At 45.6% G+C, this 21,320-nt stretch overlaps 1 protein-coding gene across 1 annotated transcript; it reads left to right on the top strand.

Moving 5' to 3' along the window:
• The first annotated feature begins 8,305 nt into the window (after positions 1-8,305).
• On the top strand, positions 8,306-20,788 carry LOC119843047 (L-amino-acid oxidase-like). The gene is made up of 7 exons (XM_043496811.1): positions 8,306-8,365; positions 10,773-10,981; positions 12,439-12,551; positions 13,875-14,076; positions 14,821-14,889; positions 15,974-16,110; positions 17,879-20,788. Exons 1-7 carry the CDS (start codon positions 8,329-8,331, stop codon positions 18,723-18,725), a joined length of 1,614 nt encoding a protein of 537 aa, XP_043352746.1. The 5' UTR covers positions 8,306-8,328; the 3' UTR covers positions 18,726-20,788.
• The last annotated feature ends 532 nt before the right edge of the window (positions 20,789-21,320 follow it).

Genomic DNA, 21,320 nt, shown 5'->3' on the forward strand with positions numbered 1-21,320 from the left:
AAACTAAAACATAACAAGCCATTCTGATTCTGGACGAAGAGTGTCCGCTTGAGAAGTTATACCAGTATTACTATTTTGATTTAAACTATACTGGTATCAATACATTGGTATAACTGGCCAAACTTTCCCATGCCTACACATCATGTGAGGAAGACTGAATTCGTGATTAATGCTTCTATGTGTATGTGTATAGTGTAGCTGGAAAGTGCAATTCACAGCTTGGGTAGACATTCCCCCTCTGGCTGGCCACCTGAGTACAGTTCCTCCTGACACCTGGATATGTATGTGGGTAGCTACTCCAAGCTGCTGCCTTTGATGTTGTGGCCACACAAGTGCAGAGAGAGAGCATGTATGTCTGCCCAAACTGGGAATGATGCCTTCCAGCTGCTGTGCGGACATACCCCAAGATTCAAAGGGTGATGGCTCCCAGTGATACTAAGGCCAGGTCTACCATAGTAGGAAGTCTTGGCTGGTATAATTATACCTGCATAGCTTTCCTAGTGTGGAGACAGGTCTATTGTTATAACACAACTTACGAAGGGCCTTGGTGGATTGGAACAATTTACCAAGGATCATGGGGGATTCTCCATCACAGATGGTTTTTAAATGAACTTTGTGTCTTTTTCTAAAAGGTAGGCTCTAGGAATTATTTTGGTGACGTTCTTGTGTCCTGTATTATACAGGAAGGCAGTGGTCCCTTCTGGCCTCAGAATCCTGGGAATCTATGAATATCAGCGTAAGAGCAGTTATGCCACTATAGTTGAGTTTACTCTAGGGTTTGTGCAGACATAGCTATGTTGGTAAAAAAAAATCACTTAGTTAGAATAGAATAGCCCCACTGACTTAAACCTCATTAAATTAAGTTCAACATCTTTGGAGCATATTCTATACAATTAAGCATATTCTAAAAAACTTTGCAAGATCACAGTAGAGGCAGCTGAATTTCCATTACGCTGGATATAAATGGCCCCTAAATGTAGAGTGACATAGTTCAGGGCAACTGCACTTATATCTCCCCTTAGTGGGTCAGTGACGGCACCCACTTCAGGCTCTCTTGGAGACACACGGCTCTCTCCCTTCTGACTGAGGTATCTCCAGGCTGAACAGTTCCCTGCCTTCACTGTGTTATCCCCAAATGGTCTGAGCAAGCTTCTCTTGCCATCTCTTCTGAGACTACTAACAACACCCTAGTGAGACTGTGAATTCACCAGCAAAGTCCGACTGCTGAAACAGGGCTGCTTGCTTTCTCCTCTGTCAAGGTTCCTTCCCCACTCTGACTCTAGGGTACAGATGTGGGGACCTGCATGAAAAACCCCCTAAGCTTATTTTTACCAGCGTAGGTTAAAAGTTCCCCAAGGTACAAACTATTTTACCTTTTGTCCCTGGACTTTATTGCTGCCGCCACCAAGCATCTAACAAAATATAACCAGGAAAGAGCCCACTTGGAAACGTCTTTCCCCCCAAAATTCCCCCAAGCCCTACACCCCCTTTCCTGGGGAAAGCTTGATAAAAATCCTCACCAATTTGCACAGGTGAATACAGACCCAACCCTTGGATCTTAAGAACAAGGAAAAAGCAATCAGGTTCTTAAAAGAAGAATTTTAATTAAAGAAAAGTAAAAGAATCACCTCTGTAAAATCAGGATGGTAAATACCTTACAGGGTAATCAGATTCAAAACATAGAGAATCCATCTAGGCTAAACCTTAAGTTACAAAAAGACACAAAATCCGGAATATGCATTCCATTCAGCACAACTTATTTTATCAGCCATTTAAACAAAACAGAATCTAAGGCATATCTAACTAGATTGCTTATTAACCCTTTACAGGAGTTCTGACCTTCATTCTGCTCTGGTCCCGGCAAAAACAAGAACAGACAGAGAGAACCCTTTGTTTTCCCCCCCCTCCAGCTTTGAAAGTATCTTGTCTCCTCATTAGTCTTTTTGGTCAGGCGCCACCGAGGTTACCTTAGCTTCTTAACCCTTTACAGGTGAAAGGGTTTTTCCTCTGGCCAGGAGGGATTTAAAGGCGGTTAGCATTCCTTTTATATTTATGACATCCTCAGAGGCTGTTCTAAGGTACCACACAGCACTTCCTAGGCAAGTCTATTTTGTTCTTATGGTAAAAGCACTACAGAAAACACATGTTAAAAACAATAAAAGAACCTACACGCCTGCTAATAAGATTACCAGAGATTACCCCAACTCTAACATGGATTCTGGCAGGAGCAGTCCTTCAAAACCCCACAAAGGGGTCTCTTTTATTGTCACAAGTTCATAACGGCCTCAGATGAGAACTTGCACCCAGTCTTATATGGTCTCCATAGGCTAAGTCCTTCCAAGCCTTCCCTAGGTATTGAGGCCCTCTGTGGACCAAAGGTCCTGTCTCTTTGCTGCACAAGGGAAAAAGGCCCTGAGCCTGTTTAAAACTAGGCTATTTAGCCAAAAAATCCTTTCTTTGTCTGTTGGTCTTTGGAGAATCCAGTTTGAACTAGGGGCGCCGGAACAGGGGAGGGGAGGCAGGGGGCCATGCCCCCTCCACTTTTTACTGGCTGTAAGGGTAAGGAGTGGGGGGAGGGGGCAGGGTCTTGGGGGGAAGGGGCGATGCAGGTGCAGGTCCTCGGGGGAAGGGGCGATGCAAGGGCAGGGGCTCGAGGGGAAAGGGTGGTGCAAGGGGGTGGGGCCACGGTTTGGGCACCGGCTGCCCTCCCACTGTTAGGAAGCTTCTGCCTTCCCTGGTTTGAACTGGTATAAGCCAGCCTCTCCTGGGGATGGCTTCAGAGGGCTGATAACCAGAGGAATTACATGAACATAACTCTTTCCTCCTAGAGAAGCTATATGCAATCTCACAGAAACAATTGCATTTTTAATACAATGAACTCCAAAGATGTTGAACTTAATTTAATGAGGTTTAACTTAATTCATTAAAGTTTGCCCAAGATATTGCAGGGTGTTGTCCTCTGTCACACAAAGCATGTGTTCTTTCTCCTGTGAGTGGTCCCTACCCAAATGAATAGTTTCACTGAAGCCGAAGAGATGGTTCACATGAATAACGAGTACTAGATGGGAACCAGTCATGGGTTGCACGTATTAGTTATAGTCTGTGAAGGGTTCTGAGATCCTTTGGAATGAAAGCTGTTATAGTTGTTGGGTTTGGTTTTTTTTTTTTTGAATTCTTAAATGGTAACAAACATTTTCATGGACATTTTGAATTTCCATGAAAAGATGAGGGCAAAAGATCTTATGAAATTTTCCTGAAAATTCTCCCAGCTGTAAACCTGGCTGAAAATATTTCAATGGAAAATGTCCTGGATTTTTTGATTTTTCAACCTAACTTTCATGAAATTCCCCTCTGCCTTCTCCCAGTTTTTGTCCATCTGTAATAAGTATTGAATAATGTTAATGATCATTTTAAAAAAAATGTAAATTAAGACCTTGATCCTGCAAACACTTACAGTCATGTGTAACTTGAATTTAGTGGGACTTCTCACGTGCATAAAGTTATGCACATATTGCTACTGCTGCTGCTGTTGTTGTTGTAGTGCACAGCGTGCTAGTCAGAGACTCATAGATTTTAAGGCCAGAAGGGCAGGGCTTGATTTACATCTTACACACCCCTAGGCTCAGCATCTTCAGCGCCTTCCCCCACCTGCTACAGCTGACCTCCATGTTTTCCATGAAAAATGAAACAAAAAGAAATATAAGCCCAGCTTCCCCGGGAAGGCACAAGACTGTTCACCACGCATGGCGCTCCCAGCCCAAGCTGGGGCGCAGCCCACCTGCCCCAAGCGAGGTGCAATGGGGGGAATGTACCTCTCCTCACAGTGAGCAGTCCCCGGGTGCCTTCTGTGCCTCCTATGGCCTGGCGCGGCAGCCATGCTTCTGCTCTGCCCGTGCTAAGTAAATGGGGTGCCGGCCACGCCCCTTCCTCTCCCTCCCCGGCATGGGGCAGAAGCAGTAGGATGGCCAAGATTGGGAAGGGACTGGGACATTCCCAACACCTTCAGCAGCCACTCCGCCTGGCCGTAGCTCACAGCACGCCTAGGTGGGCTGACCTGGACGCTCCCCCTGCTCCAGCCCCACATGCTGGGCGGCCACGATGCCAGGAGCCTGTCTAGCCGCAGGGAAGCAGTGTGTATTAACTTTAACTTTTAACCCACTTTTAACTTTTAGGTGCCCCTAGAACACTAGCGCCCCTAGGCATGTGCCCACTGTGCCTAATTGGAAATCCAGCCCTGAAGAAGTGACCGTTGTGATCATCTAGTCTCACCTTCTCCACGTTGCAGGCCACAGAACCTCGCTCACCTACTCCTGTAATAAACCCTGATCCTCTGGCTGAGTTACTGAAGTCCTCAAATCGTGGTTTAAAGATGTCAAGTTACAGAGAATTCACCATTTACACTAGTTTTAACCTGCAAGTGACCTGTGCTCCATGCTGCAGAGGAAGGCAACCCCACGCCAGGGTCTCTGCCAATCTGATCCAGGGGAAAATTTCTTCCTAACCCCATATATGGTCGTCAGTTGGACCCTGAGCATGTTGGCAAGACCCATCAACCAGACACCAGGGAAAGAATTCTCTGTAGTACCTCAGAGACCTTCCCATCTAGTGTCGCATCACCTGTCATTGGGGATATTTGCTACTAACAGTTGCGGATTGGCTACATACCATTGTAAGCAGTCTCATCATACCGTCTCCTCCATAAATTTAACGAGCTTGGTCTTGAAGTCAGTTAGGTTTTTTTGCCCCCATTGCTCCTCTTGGAAGGCTGTTCCAGAACTTCACTCCTCTGATGGTTAGAAACCTTTACCTAATTGCAAGCCTAAACTTGTTGATGGCCAATTTATATCCATTTATTCTTGTGTCCACATTGGCTTAACTTAAATAACTCCTCTCCCTCCCTGGTATTTATCCCTCTGATGTATTTATAGACAGCAATCCTATCTCCCTTCAGCCTTGGTTAGACTAAAAAATCTAAGATCTCTGTGTTTCCTCTCATAAGGACCATTACCCCATTATGAGAGGTGCTGTATAATCATAGAACAAAAAAGACATCGGTGATGAAGCGGGGTGGGGTGGGGGTCCTGTTTTTCAATGGTTTGCATGCAGAGGGTGTGGGACTCAGTTTCCCTGGGTGTTACTGGTTTAACAAGGCAGTGGGAGAGGGAGTTTGTTGTTACAGAGGGCCAGTGAATGGCCTGGAGAATGGATACGCCTTCGACAGGTGACCTGGTGACCAGGAGGTCCAGCTCGGGAGTCACAGCCAGTTTTGGCCAGTGAGAGGACAATGGGCTATGGAGAGAGGACCCTGGTGACCTGACCAGCCAGTTCCAGCAGTGGGGAAACAAAGGACAGATGAGAGGAGAGGCTGAGAGGAGAGGAAGCCCAGGTGGCCTGTTTACCTGGGACAGAAGACAAAGGACAGAGGTGGGACTTGGGGGACGGTGATATCAGATGCCCACCTGGAAGGAGGGGTTTTTCTGGGCTGGGAGGAGAGAGCAGCCAGAGCTAAGGTTGCCACCTTTCTAATTGCACAAAACTGAACACCCTAGCTCTGCCCCTTCCCTGAGGCCCCGCTCCCTCCTCATTACATTCCCCCTTCCTCGGTGGCTTGCTCTCCCCAACCCTCACTCTCTTTCACTGGGCTGGGGCAGGAGCTTTTGGTGTGGGAGGGGGTGAGGGCTCCAGATGGGGTAGTGGGCTCTGGGGTGGGGCTGGGGATGAGGGGTTTGAGGTGCAGGAGGGGGCTCCAGGCTGAGGGGTGGGGCTGAGGGATTTGGAATGTGGGAGGGGACTGCAGGTTGAGGCAGGGGGTTGGAGTGTAAGGGGGGGTATGGACTCTAGGCTAAGGCTCTGGGGTGGGGCCGGGGATGAGGGGCTTGGGGTGCAGGAGGGGGCTCCAGGTTTGGGGGGGCTCAGGGCTGGGGCAGAGGGTTGAGATGCAGGAGGGGGTATGGGCTCTGGGCTAGGGGTGCAGATTCTGGGGTGGGGCTGGGATAGAGGGGTTTGGGGTGCAGGAGGGGGCTCAGGGCTGGGGCAGGGGGTTGGGGCTTGGTGTTGGGGCGTGGGCTTAGCTCAGGCAACTCCTGGTCAGTGGCACAGCGGGGCTAAGGCAGGCTACTTGCCAGTCCTGACACCACGTTGCATGTGTCCTGGAAGCTGCCAGCAGATCCGGTGCTAATAGGTGGCAGGGAGGAGGGTAGGAGGCTCTGCACACTGCTCTTGTCCGCAGGCACTGCCCCCCAGCTCCTATTGGCCAGTTCCCAAATGGCAGCCCCCCCCCCGCTTAGGAGCCAAATGGCAGCTTCCCCAACCTAGGAGCCAGACCTGCTGGCTGCTTCTGGGGTGCAATGCGGTGCCAGAACAGATAGCGATCAGCCTGCCTTAGTGCCACAGCACCGCCGATCAGACCTTTAATGTCCCAGTCGGCGGTGCTGACTGGAGCTGTTAGGGTCCTTTTCGACCAGGTGTTCTGGTCGAAAACTGGACACCTGGTCACCCTAGCCAGAGCCAACCTGCAGGCTGGAGAGACCTAGATGTACTGTGCTGAGGGATGGTAGGCCTGAGGCCCTCAGAGTTTCGTATACTGTGATCAGACGTGCAATAAACCCATCTGTTTTACGCTGGCTGAGAGTCACTCCAGTCTAGAGGTCGGGGTTGCATTATTCCTGCTGGGCGTGGAGGCCCTCGGGGTCCAGAGCAAGTGGACTCCCTGAGGGGTCCACATTGAGAGACAGGCATGCTGAGGGCTCAGAGAGGTGTGGGTTCTGGGAGGCGGAGGGGCCTACAGCTTAACCCCTGTGAGAGAGTGGACCCCGAGAAGGGCTGTCACACTGAAGAGTGGTTTCAGAGTGGTAGCCATGTTAGTCTGTATCAGCAAAAACAATGAGGAGTCCTTGTGGCACCTTAGAGACTAACACATTTATTTGGGCAGAAGCTTTCGTAGGCTAGAACCCACTTCATCAGATGCATGGAGTGGAAAATACAGTAGCAGGTATATATACATAGTTCATGAAAAGAATTCCCATCTTTTCATGTCCTATGTATATATACCTGTTACTGCATTTTCCACTCCATGCATCTGATGAAGTAGGTTCTAGCCCACGAAATCTTATGCCCAAATAAATGTGTTAGTCTCTAAGGTGCCACAAGGACTTCTTGTTGTTTACACTGAAGGAGGTTCCTCCCAGGGACTGTACGGAGCCGAGAGAGAGCACAAGTCCTGTGAGTCCATGACAACATCCCCTACTACAAAGAGTTTACAATCTAAGTATAAGACAAGGGGCAAGAGATGGTTACAAGCAGACAACCAGGGGAGTACAAGAAAATAAGAAAAGGAGTACTTGTGGCATCTTGGAGACTAACACATTTATTTGAGCATAAGCTTTCGTGAACTACATCTGATGAAGTGAACTGTAACTCACGAAAGATTATGCTCAAATAAATTTGTTAGTCTCTAAGGTGCCACAAGTACTCCTTTTCTTTTTGCGAATACAGACTAACACGGCTGCTACTCTGACACCTGTCATTATGCAAAAAAAGAAGGGAACTGGTCAGCATGTCAGGCTGCTGTCTAACCATTGTCAGCTTTTTTTTATTAGGCATTACAGCAAAGGAAATTTGTAAGGAGGGTTTTGAGGAAAATGAGATAGGATAATGAGGATAATGAGATAGCCCTGCGGATGTTTTTGAGGAGCTGCTACCAAACACAAGGAGCAGAATGGGAAAAAGCACACCGGTGCTTCTCTGAAAACAAGTAGGCAAGTAGGCTGGTATCATGGGCCGGTCAGAGCTGGGTGCTGACATTTAGATATCAAATGAGAGATTATAGGTGGAATGGGGATAGGCCATGATTGGCCTTGACAGGGAAGACAAGGGGAACCAATGGAGGGATGCAAGGTAAGAGATGTTTAACTGCTTGTAGGAGTGTAGCATAAATATCCACAGAAATTTAATCAATTTCCCCCTGTGCCTTACACAGATTTCTTCTGATTTAGGGGGGCAATAGACAGAAAAATCCATAGAGATTTTTCCAGATTACAAAATTGGGCATTGTACTATGTCTGCTGATAGATGTATGACCTGGAAGTATACATGTGTGGGACTTACCAGAACAATAAGTAACTTGTGTTCCAGTCAGTTGGTGTCTCCCGATCAAAGGGTGGGACAGAAAAATACACATAATTGTGTCAGACTGGAAATTCATTTTCCCCAGAATTATTAATTATGTCTCTCTCAGTATTTGGAACATACTGATTGGTAGGAAGTTTTGAACCACTTTTTTTTTCTGAGACCAGCTGGTTCAGGCTATAAAGTGAAAGTGCTCACTAGATGACTAGTGCTGCTGGTGGAAACATGGACAGATTCTGTAAGTGACACTACTGTGCTGGGAGAATTGCTTTGGGGCTAGGAAAGGATGTGTGTTAGTCCATCTTCAGCTGCTTTCTTGTTTTGCATCTTTCTCTTTATTTTAACCTCTCACTTTTTTTCTCTCTTTTTTAGATGAATATGTCTTGGGCTTTGTTTTTCAGTACCCCTTTCTGCTCCCTTGAAGTTGATTCCCACTGATTTCCATGAGCCTTGGATCACGCCTTCTTGGTGGCAATGTGATTTTTTAAGAAGAGAATCCATACCCACCTTTGTGGGTATTTTATGGGAAAATTTGGTCACACTCAGGGCTTGATCCTGAATGATTGAAAGCAATGGGAATTTTGCCTTTAACTTCAATGGCAGCAGGATTAGACTGTAGGACTCTAAATGCATCGATTGTTGTTAATACTGTGTAACCCTCTGAGAAAGTGCCATCCAATAATATGCTGGGGGTGGGGTCCCACTTAGTTCAAGGCTGGGGCATGGATCAGGGACAATGTTCCAGTGCCAACAATGATTCCATGAGATTCCTCGTGTGAGTCAGGCTTGTAGGATCAGGGTTTAAAGCAAGTCATATTGTCCAAAGGAAATTTTTGGTACTGTTTAGTTTCTTGAGTGAAACTGGTGCCTATTTGAGAAGGGAAGAGAAAAAAAAAATCTTATTCTGTGGTTCTTTGGGTAATAGCTTCCACCTGAAACTGGAAACTCTTGAACTGTGTTTCTCTTCACTGAGAACTGAATTTATATGCATTACTGATGAATCTGTTTATAGTTTAAAGGATTGTTCTGAATGGGCTCGGACCTACCCTGCTGTTTCTCAGAGCATTTCTAGAAAACTAAATTTATTTGAGGAGCACAGAGAGGTCTAATCACCAATATTGCCAAAATAGCCAATGGAGTAAAAACACTGTAGCAGTGTGGAGATTCAATGACTTTAGTGGGAGCAAATTTAGGTCAACACTGAGCACTTTTGAAAATCTCACCTGCTGTGCCTTAAAGTTTTATTTAAATGTCTTTAATATTCCTTGTTATAAAGTTCCTTTTGAACTTTAAAGTTAAGTAGCACCCTTCACTACAATTTTGTCCATACTGGGGAAATGTATTAAAAGATTCAAACGGGTTTTAAAATCAGTTTGAACCTATTAGAACCCCAATGTAGACAAGGTTCAAGCAGCCAGAATCATTCTTATAACTGGTTTACTTAAGCCTCCTGATAGCCAAATTATTTAAACTGGTTATAAATATGATTATGGCCAACAACAAACTTGTCAACTCTGTGGCTCCAACTGTGGCTCCAACTGAAACTGGTTTGAATTTTTTGGGAAAAATTTTTTGCAGTGTGGAGAAGACCTTAAAGTTAACAAAGATTTTGTGTCTTTTGGGCCAAGCTTTTTAACAATGGCTATTGATTTTGCATGCCTTATTATTTCACAGACTCTAAGTCCAGAGAGGACCATTGTGGTCTTCCAGTCTGACTCCTGCCTAATGCAAGACATAGAATTTAATCTTGTAATTTCTTCATCAAGCCCATGTCTCGTGGTTTAGCTACAGGGTAAAGAGCAATTTCAGTGTGCCCCAGTTGAGGTGTCTTAAAGAGTCTTCATTTTTCAGAAAAGGCTGGACACCTGCTATCTGAAAATCATCACTCTTTCAAGTGTCCAAAGTTGGTCACACAACATCACTTCTGAAACTCTTGCCCATTATGTTCATTACATTGCAAGTCCTCTCCCCGGGTTGTTACCCTGTCCCTAGGACTCGAGTATGGCACATCACAGGTGGGACTGACACACACTCTGCCAGAGATGAGTTATATGTTTGAGCTTCTCTACCTAGGCTGTCAATGACTCCATGTGCGGTGGATCCAAGAGGTCTCACCCAGGCCTCTCACCTTCAATGTGCTAGGCACTGTGCAAAGATGTTTTAAATGACAGCCCATTCCCCAAAGATTTTATAATCTGAGGGTAGCCATGGTGGTGTGAGCAGCAGGAAGGGGTACCTGCCCCTAATATGATTCTGTCCAAGATCCTAGGAATATACTCCTCCCCACCCCATGCTTCCACTGCTGTGGATACCATTCTATTTTTAGCATGCTAGCTCAATAAGAAGGAGCACAGGTCTGTCTACTCAAGCTGGAAATGACACATCCATCTCCAGTGTAGACATACCTTAAAATGATCATCTTTGTACACTGGTAATGTTAGGAGCTGATTTGCTCTTATGTATTATCTGGCAATACTCAGGGCTGGTTTGCTGCACACCCTTGTATGGATTTTATCTCTGCTGTGGGTTGATTGGTGTCATTTCAGGGTTGCCACCTGCCATCTGGGTTTCAGAAAATGAGTTTGCTTCCCTGACTGCATCATTCATTAACTACACCTCTGTTCTCTTTGTCCATATGTCCCCAGTGCTTTCCAGGCTGTGTTTCCTTGTGACTGTATTATGGCCTAAGAGTTTCTCTAGCTTGCCTTGCCTTGATGATCCCGACTACAACGACCTGGTGAAGATTGCTGAAAATGGGCTTGGAAAGGCAGCTCATCCAATGGAGGTGGTCATTGTAGGGGCAGGCATAAGTGGACTCACTGCTGCCAAACTGCTCAGAGATGCTGGTCACATGGTAATTTTATGCACAGAGAGATGTCAGAACAAGGCAGGGAGTCAGTGTGGCTTGAGTATTTTTCATTATTTCTTGTCTGAGGAATAAAGGTTATTAGGCTAAAGAATGGATAAAAATGAAACAAGGGGAATTTCCAAGAAAGAAAGAAAGAAAGAAAGAAAAGGCTCGCTGACAAAAGAAGAAATTTTTCAAAGGCAATAATGGGACTTTAGGTGCCCAACTCCCATTGTATTTTAATAAGATTTAGGCTTCCCTGTTCCCATTTCTGTCCTGGAACATTTCCCTGAAACTTCATTAATTTAAAGCTGGAGAAGTTACAGTAACTATCATAAAAAGTAGAAAGGGGAACAAACACCCCAAAAGCTACAGTTTCAAAATAACCCTATCCATTAGAAAGTGGCAAGTTACAGTTATCTACTTTCAAATGTCAATATCTGTACAGGGCATACATTCTTTCGCAGAAATCTAAGCATGTGAAAATTGATATGCTATTGGTATCCTTCACTCTGCCTTCTTTTTATATTCTTTACATGCCACGAACAACAGGGGTGAATTTCAGCCCAGTGGAGACATACCTTTAAAAGATCTTCATCTCTGTGTATAGGGGAGTCAGTGCAAGACTTATGAACTATTTAACTCCCACATAAATCCATTTGTCTTTAAGGCATAGAAGCCTAGGGAGTTGATAATCCCAGTCTAAGCTCTTTGTGAATTCTGAGGATCCTGATGCTTTGAAAACATACAGACAAAATGTTCAAACTTTGGTGCTTAAAGTTAAGCACTACAGGAAGGTTTTGAAAAGCACAACAGTTAGATGCAGCTAGAGAAAATCTTCCCTCAAAATCCTTATGCTGGCATGTAAGGCTCAGACCTTGCCTACACTACAAATTCTTTGCCAGGATAGCTACTCCAGCAGAGCTGCCTAGTGTAGATGCAGCTTATGATGACAGAATGAGTTTTGTCTGTCAGTATGGTAACTCCACGTCCCCAAATGACATTAGTTGTGTCAACAGAAGCACTCTTGTGTTGTCCTAGCTATGTTTACACTGGAGGTTTTGCCTGCATACTTATGTTGCCTGGGATGTGTGTTTTTTTTTCATACCCCTGACAACACAACTAGGCCGACAAACCTTGGGAGTGTAGAACTGGCTTTCAGATTTTCAGATGCACTCAGATTTGGCATCAGTCTCCTCCCATTGACTGCAGTGGGTGCAGTTCAACCAAGACAGAGCGCTTTTGAAAATTCCACCTTAAATGGGTGCAATTTTCAGAGGTGCAATATACATAATGTTAGGAACTAGTGGGTGCAGAGCCATCACGACACTTATTTAGGTGCCTGAATGTAGATTCAGTTACATAATTTTAGTCAACAAAGTTTGAAAGTTTTGTCCTTTGCGCCTAAAATTGTGCATGTGCCACATAAGTGAGTGGAAATGATGTTCCATGCTGGTTCCTAGGTTACAGTTCTGGAAATGAGTGGTCGTGTGGGAGGACGAATCAGGACCTATCGAGATGATACACAAGATTGGTACGTGGAGTTGGGAGCCATGCGTTTGCCTGGCAACCACAGGTAATACAGTTTCCACTCCTCAGCAATGTAAGTTGTTTGGTAAAGGAGCAGCCCAGTTTTGCAGAAATCTGCAAAGGTTAGGGATGAGATCAAGCATCCTAAAAGAACTTGCTGCTAGATGTAATATTTCCTGCAATGACTAGTCTCAGTGACCTGGGTGGGATTATGGCAAATAGTAAACAATGAACTGAGCAATAAGTTTTTTTAGGATTGGGGCCTAGTTATGGAACTGGCAGCTTGTGAGTGCATGATCAAACTTCCAATGGAAACCAATGGACAAATTCCAATTTATTGTTAATGGAAGTTGTATCAGGCCCTGGGTCAAAGGAAAGCCAGACAATAGATATGGGCTCTTCATTAGCCAAAGTGATTTGAAATGAGTTGCATTGTTTCATAAAACACTGCACCCAATTGTTTTGTGAGGAAGTATAAGAACTAGAATAGAATATTTTTCAGCACAATTATATGGAGCAAAAGCTTATTTAAACAAACAAACACAAAAAACAGTACCATAAATGTACCCTAACTTCAAAGAAAACTACCATGAACTGAGACTACAATTTAGAAGCAGAAAAACCAGATGAGGTTATTATATACAACATCTGTGGTAACCAGTCAATATTCCAAGCCCTCAGCTACTATATAGCTGGTAGTCCCCTTGTAGTCAATGGAACTACATCAGTTTACATCAAGATCTATCTATCATATTCCTACAACAGGGGTGGCCAACCTGTGGCTCCAGACCACATATGGCTCTTCAGAAGTTAATATGCGGCTCCTTGTATAGGGACTGATACCGGGGCTGGAGCTACAGGCACAAACTTTCCAATGTGCCGGGGAGTGCTTACTGCTCAACCCCTGACTCTGCCACAGTCCCTGCCCCCACTCCACTCCACCCCTTCCCACCCCCTCCCCTGAGCCTGCCATGCCCTTGCTCCTCCTCCACCCCACCCCCAGAGCCTCCTGCATGCCATGAAACAGCTGATTGGGAGGTGCGGGGAGGGAGGGGTAGGCGCAGATCGGTGCAGCTACTGGTGGGTGGGAGGCGCTTGGAGCGGGGTGGGGAGCTGATGGGGGGTGCTGACATATTACTGTTGCTCTTTGGCAATCTACATTGGTAAATTCTGGCTCCTTAGGCTCAGGTTGGCCACCCCATCCTACAGCATTAATCACATTAGTTGGAATCAGGAAAGTTCAAAAAGGGGATGACATAAATAACATACTTACAACCATATTATTTGTATAGCCAGTAGAGTGTATAATTTATTTTATTATTTTTGACTCTCTCCTTTCCCCTTTCTCTCCCCTTTATTTCTTTTGCAGTATTGTTCGTGAATTTATTAGAAAATTTGACCTTAAGCTAAACAAGTTCTCTGAGATGGATGACAACGCCTGGTATTTGGTTAATGGTGTCAGGACAACAGCTGGGAAGGTCAAACAGAACCCTGATATCTTGAATTATACTGTGGCTCCCTCAGAGAGAGGCAAATCTGCGAAGGAACTTTATGTAGGAATTCTGAAAAAGGTATGTTTATTGGTTGATTGTATAAAAGAAAATAAATCACCCGGCCTGATTCTGAGAAATGGCCCTAACTTGTACTGCAGTACAGGAGGTCTCTTCTTCTGCAGTATGTGCTGGTCTCCCCTGCTCTTTTCCCATCACATCCCTTCTCTACACCGTTCCAACCCAGAACACATCCTGTGTCAGGGGAATCTTAGACTGCTGCCTGCATGTAGCTATAATTCTCCTTGTGGGAGATTTACCACATGATCTGGCCCTGGTTTTCCTTTCACTTTTATTCATGTGATCCCCCGGAGCTATGGGTGCTCAGCACCTCTGAAAAGAAACACCTGTTTTTGTTTCCAAAACAGTGAACTTGGGATCAACTCCTGCCATTTAACAACAGTAGGACTGGAGACTATGCCATGCAACTCAGTTACGTTCACTGGGGTTTCATGGCTATACAGAGGAATTAGGGTCTAGTAGATAGGGCATTGCAGTAGGACTCAAGAGATTTGGGTCCAGTTGCTGCCATAGCTATGTGCTCTCTAAAATGGAGCTGATTCTTCCCTACCTCAAAGGAGTATTTTGGGAATAAAATCCATCGGCGATTATGAAGCCTGCAGATATCATGGCGAGGAGGGTCATGCAAATATAGGTACTTACATAGATGGTTAGTTAGATAGGAGAACAGAATTTGGTCCAGTGTTTTTGTGAACATATTTCTCTTTCTGGCGCTGAATGTTTCCATGCATGGTTCCAACACAGACCCTAAAACGGTTCCGGAGTTCAGGTTGTGAAGAGTTGCTGGATCAGTATGACTCCTTTTCGACCAAGGTAATGGATATGGGCCTTTGAGTATCTTTAAATCCAAATGTTTATGGAAAGCCTGAAATAATTGCTCTGAGAGAGGTGTAAAACGTGCCTGTTTATCCCGATGAAAACTAATGATGCCCGTTTTCATGTTGAGGTTGTCCTTTATTCAAAGCACCAATAAAGGAATGAGGGAAAACATCATATTATGAAGCTCTGCACAGTCTATTGGGATTGCCTTCTCCTTTTGACAGCCTGAGTGGGCAAGGTTTTGGTTGTGGCCAAGATTATGGAAAATAAAGGACCGAGAGCCAGACATGTCATACTTCCTTCAATTATTATTTTAATGTTGTTGTGCTGGAAGGTGTTAATAGTTGAAATCAAGCATATCTTTAATACATAAATTATTCACAGACCTGGTTAAAGTGGATGGGCATGCTAACCACCCTTCATTCAGGATAAATGGAGGAAGCAATTAAGCTCCTTTCTGGAGTAAGATAGCTACTGGCAGTGTAAGCCACTGCCCAAGGCAGTACAAGGCCAATCAGAAGCTAAGCTGTGTGGACTGAGGGGTTTCCCTATGGTTGATTGCAAACACAGGAGCTAGGAGTTGAATGTCTGCAGCTGAGTCTGTGTATGTGAGAGAAAGGAAGCAAGAAGAGAGTTGCAGTGGTGAATATGGGCCTGAGAGAAAAACAAGGGATGGAGCTTCTTTTGGTCACAGTATTTGCTGGAAAGGCAGACTTGGATTGCTAAGAAGGGACATTGCCTCCTGTTGATTGTTACTACTGTGTTCAGGGAAACAGGATGTTGTGTCCATTCTTTTTAAATAGACAGGATTGCACCAAAGAAAGACCTGACTCACATCCTCAATCTCTCCTTCAAACAGAAAGAACCAGGCAAGGCCTTGGATATTGGCAATGGCTCAGGCCAAAAAGGGGTAACAATATCATCACAATATAAAACTTGAAAATAACCCTTTATCTTCTCCTTCCTCATGGAAGTCAAATCTTTCCCCAATGATGCCTCCATGCCTCTTATTTCCTGCATAAATGTCCTTCTTTTGCCTAAAGAGAGAACAATTTTACTCACTTTCCTCCACTCCCAGGAGTACTTGATTAAAGAAGGGAAATTAAGCCATGGGGCTGTACAGATGATCGGAGACTTGATGAATGAGGATGCTGGATTCCACATGTCATTTCTTAACTCTCTCATGGAGTTTAATATCTTCTCTCATGAAGATGGGTGAGAAACGAATGTACTTAAATTGCAAGGTCTCTGGGGTGTGGTTATATCTTTTCATTCTGCATGTGTGTACTTTATGTAAGACTATGGGGGCTTTGATTGTTGGCCTTTAGGGGTATGTCTACATTACCAGTAGGCTGCCCATGGCAGTGAATCTCCTAGGCCAGGTTGAGAGACTTAGGCTAGTGTGGATTTTACTAGCACTGTACAAATAGCTGTGTAGACAGAACTCTGAAATTGCAGCTTGGGCTGGAGCTCAGGCTCTGTAGGCTAGGGAGACGGGTGGGCTTGAGAGCCTGAATTCCAGCCCAAGCCACAACCTCAAAGCTGTCTACACAGCTATTTCTACAGCGCTCCTGTGAGCCCTGCTAACCCAAGTCTCTCAACCCGGGCTCGGAGTCTTGCTGCCGCTGGCAGTGTATATATACCCTTTTTGTGTCTGCAATGCTAGTAAATAAATAACACTATCCTTCTTCTCGCAGCTGAGAGTGGAAGAGATAGACACTCTATCTTAGCAATGTGATACAAATGATCCATTGTTAAAACCCTGGCTTGAGTCTTAGGAGATCTGGATTCAGTACCCAGCTGTATGACAGATTTCATGTGTCACCCTGGGCATGTCACTTGCTTTCTCCATGCCTCAGCTCCCCCTTCTGTAAAATGGCAATAATAAACCTTTCTTAGCAGGGGCGTATACCGGGGGGGCAAGCAGGGGCATGTTCCCCCAATAATCGTCGGGGGCACAGAACTTCTCTGGCCCTGGGGGCAAGGAAGAGTAAGCTCCTCCCAGGGCTGGCATAGGGGGAGGAAGAGAAGAGAGAGCTCTTGCTGGATTAGAGGGAAGAGCAAGATCCTGCCAGGCACAGGGGCAGGAGAACGAGCTCCTCCTGGGGCATGGTGGGGGAGGCACAGAACCTGCCCCACCAAAAGGGGTCAGATTTAAATTCCTGCTCATGCCCTTCATGGGTGGCACATGTAATAGGCAGGGGAAGGCTGAGCCTTCCCAAACAACCCCCCTGGCCCAACCCACACTCTGTCCAGAGTCTCTCCTCCCCGCTAGCTACTAATTGGCCCCAGCCCAGATAGGCTGCTCCTCTCAGAAAAGGAAGCCTGCTGGGGCTGGGGCTTGGGTGGCTGGGACTTGGGGTAGCTGGGCCTGCCAAGTGCTAGGGGTGCCCTGGCACTGGGACAGCAGCGCTCAGTACTCCAGGGCAGAGGGGCGAGGGGGGGAATCTGTGTGTCACCCACCACTCCAGGGCTGTGGGGGTCCACGCGCCTCTTGCCTGCCTGGGGCTTGGAGCCATGCACTGTTTGTTGCTCCGAAGCTGGGAGAGGGGGCGTGCGCCTGCCTGGTGCTCTGGGGGGCTGGAGGCTGCGCACTGCCCACCCGCCTGCCAGCTTTGGTGCTCCGGGGTTCTGGAGTGGGGTGCACACATGCCCGATGCTCTGGGGGTGGGGAGGCTCACAGCTGTGGGGGGTGGGATGAAATCTGGGCTTGTGGGGGAAGGGGGAGGAGGGAGGTGCAGGGCCTCAAGCAGAAGGGGTGGGCCGGGGACTAGCCTCCTCAAGTGGGTGGTTCACCCACCACCCATAATGCCCCTGTTTGTTGGTCTGTCTTGTCTAGCTGGAGTGTAATCTCTTTGAGGCAGGGTCTTTCTTAGACACAGCCCCTACCTCAAAGGGGCCCCACTTTATTGTTGTCCCTAAAAGCAATTGTGATACTGCTACTAATGTAATTTTTGCGTTCGTCACTTCTTGTTTCTTTCAGTTTTGATGAGATCACAGGGGGATTTGACCAATTGCCCCAGGCCTTCTACCAGTCTATGCCTGGAGTTGTCCAGCTAAACTGCACAGTAGAGCAGATAATATCCAATGGTAACAAGGTCCGAGTGTTTTACCGTGCACCCAACACACTGAGCCCCTCCTTAGTGATGGCTGACTATGTCCTTGTCACAGCCACAGCAAAAGCCACGAGACATATCAAATTTCTGCCACCGCTTTCCTCCAATAAAAGCCATGCCCTGCGCTCCATTCACTATGCCACCGCCACCAAGGTAGCCTTGGCCTGCACCGAAAAGTTCTGGGAGAAGGATGGGATTCGAGGTGGGCCATCAGTCACGGATCGCCCTTCCAGATTCATCTACTATCCCAACCACAACTTCTCTAGTGGGGTGGGGGTGATTGTGGCTTCCTACACGTGGAACGACGACGCTGAATTCTTTCTTTCCCTGAGTGATGAGAAGTGCATTGATGTGGTGCTGGAGGACCTGGCAGAAATCCACAAGGTATCTAAGGCCGATCTCCAGTTCATCTGTGATAAACACGTGATACAGAGATGGAACCTGGACAAACATTCCATGGGAGCATTTGCCTCATTTACCCCCTACCAGTTTGCTGACTATTCTGGGCCTTTGTTTCAGAATGAAGGGAGGGTCCACTTTGCAGGAGAACACACAGCCCAGCCTCACGCCTGGATCGACACTGCTATGAAATCTGCTGTGAGAGCCGCAAGGAACATCCAAGGGGCTAGCTATCTGTCGTGGGGGCAATATCAGCAAGAACAACAAGAGCAGAAGCAGAAAAGGGTTAACTGGGTTCAAAAAGCTGAACTTTAATTGCTTCATGGGTATTTAGGGAAGGCACAACTGCACTGGACACTGAGGGCTGGTCTACCCTAAAGCTGTAAGTCGAGCTAAGTTATGCTACTTCAGTTACGTAAGTTAGGTAACTGAAGTCGACATGAGTTAGGTCAACTTACAATGGTTTCTACACCGCACTGTGTCAATGGGAGACGATCTCCCGCCGACTTACCTTATGCTTCTCAAGGAGCAAATACAGACATCAATGGGAGAATGCTCTGACATCGACTCAGTGGTTCTTCACCAAACCCGCTAAATCGACACCGCTGCATTGATTGCAGCAGTGCCGATTTAGCCATAAGTATAGACATGCCCTGAGTAGGGAATTAGAAACTGCACTGCTAATCTCCTTCACTAGGACAGATCCTCAGCTAATGTAAATTGGTCTATTTCCATTGAAGTCAATAGAGCTACACCAATCAACACCAGTAGTGGATTTGGCCCCACATCAGTTGTAAGTAAACTGAGATTGTTCTTCTCCTTTGAAGTATTACATAGATAGATCTATTACAGTATAGGAACTGCCATAGAAATAGTTGGTTTTATTAATCAAAGTTATTACTGATCAAATACACTGCACTAACCTGTTCTTTATAAAGAGAAAAACAATTGTTCTGTAGCATCCTATCAATAAAGGAATAGATGGAAATAATTCAATATTGCTCAGTTTCAATGAATTGCTTTTATCTTGTTTATAAGTTGTAAACCATGATATTTTGCAGTGGTGATGCTATGGAACAGGGAAGGCTGAGAGAACAGCTTATTCCGAAACAAACTCCAATCAGTTACGCTTTTCTAAACATGTTTCTGACAATGCAAATAAACAAAACCAGGCATGCGCTGATGGCCTTAAATCCTAGGCCCTGACTAGACTAGAATTGTTGGTCATGTTGTCACTCAGGTTGATTGACATGTTGGGTGAATTCACATGATGCTGAATGCAAATGTAGATACTCCACAAATGTTTGTTGTTGGTCACGGGTTCAAGTTAGGGCTCAGGAACCAGATTGGGAAGCAATATTTGTGTAATTGAACAAACAAGGACAAAAATTTTGGTCTAGGCAGGGCCCTCTGCATGATTTCTTTTCAAAGAAAATGTGAATTAAACATTTTCAGATATTGCTGAAATACATAAGGGTGAAATAAGCCATTTCTCTGCCACTGTGGTATTTGTTTTGAGGGTGTGTTCATCCTGAAACTGGGCATGTGATTTGGCCACTCATCCTCACTTGGAATAGTACTTCACTGTGGGCCTGATTCTACCACACTTTCTTATTTTATGTAATACCTAAGTCCTGGTCTGCTCTAGAAAATTAGGTCATCATAACTAAGTCACTCAGGCATGTGAAAAATCTACACTCCTGATTGGCCTAGTTAAGCTAACCCAAGTCCCTGAGTAGACAGCACCAGGGTGACTGAGGAATTCTTCTGTTGACCTAGTTACCACCTCTTGGGGAGGGGGTTTACCTACACCAATGGGAGAATCCCTCCCACAGGCGTAAATTGTGTCTACATAGAAGAGGTAAAGAGATGCTGCTGTAGCGTTTCAAGTCCAGACAAGCCCCTTAGCTCTGATTAGCCCTATGGGGTACAAGAATGAACAGTTACTCACATTGGACAATGGGATGTTCTGATAACGGGCTCTCTCAATCTCTCCTGTTGAAGCTGTTCCACTTTAATTAAATATTAAGTGGGCCAGAGAAAGAGTGAGAATCATGAGTATTTGTAAACAAGTATTTAGGGCACTCACCTGAGAGGTGTGAGACCCCCTTCAAACCTATTTTTCTCATCAGGCCAAAAGGGGAATTGAACAGGGTTTTCCCACATTCTGGTGAGCATGCTAATCACTGGGCTAAAAGATGGGAAGAAGCTCTCCCCCAGCCCAGCTGTTTTGTTTGGAGTAATGCGTGGTTGGAGCACACCTATTGGATTGAGGAATGCCTGTGTTCTTAGTAAAAAGAAAAGGAGGACTTGTGGTGCCTTAGAGACTAACAAATTTATTTGAGCATAAGCTTTTGTGATCTACAGCTCACTTCATCAGATGCATGTAGTGGAAAATACAGTGGGGAGATTTTATATACACAGAGAACATGAAACAATGGGCGTTACCATACACACTGTCACAAGAGTGATCAGGTAAGGTGAGCTATTACCAGCAGGAGAGCGGGGGAGGGGGGGGGAAGAAGGGGGAGGAAACCTTTTGTAGTGATAATCAAGGTGGGCCATTTCCAGCAGCTGACAAGAACATGTGAGGAACAGTGTGTGTGTGTGGGGGGGAGGGTGAATAAACATGGGGAAATAGTTTTACTTTGAGTAATGACCCATCCACTCCCAGTCTTTATTCAAGCCTAAGTTAATTGTATCCAGTTTGTAAATTAATTCCAATTCAGCAGTCTCTTGTTGGAGTCTGTTTTTGAAGTTTTTTTGTTGAAGAATTGCCACTTTTAGGTCTGTAATCGAGGGACCGGAGAGATTGAAGTGTTCTCTGACTGGTTTTTGAATGTTATAATTCTTGATGTCTGATTTGTGTCCATTTATTCTTTTACATAGAGACTGTCCAGTTTGGCCAAT

This window comes from Dermochelys coriacea, chromosome 14 (genome assembly GCF_009764565.3).
Source record: "Dermochelys coriacea isolate rDerCor1 chromosome 14, rDerCor1.pri.v4, whole genome shotgun sequence".
NCBI classification, from domain to species: Eukaryota; Metazoa; Chordata; order Testudines; family Dermochelyidae; genus Dermochelys; species Dermochelys coriacea.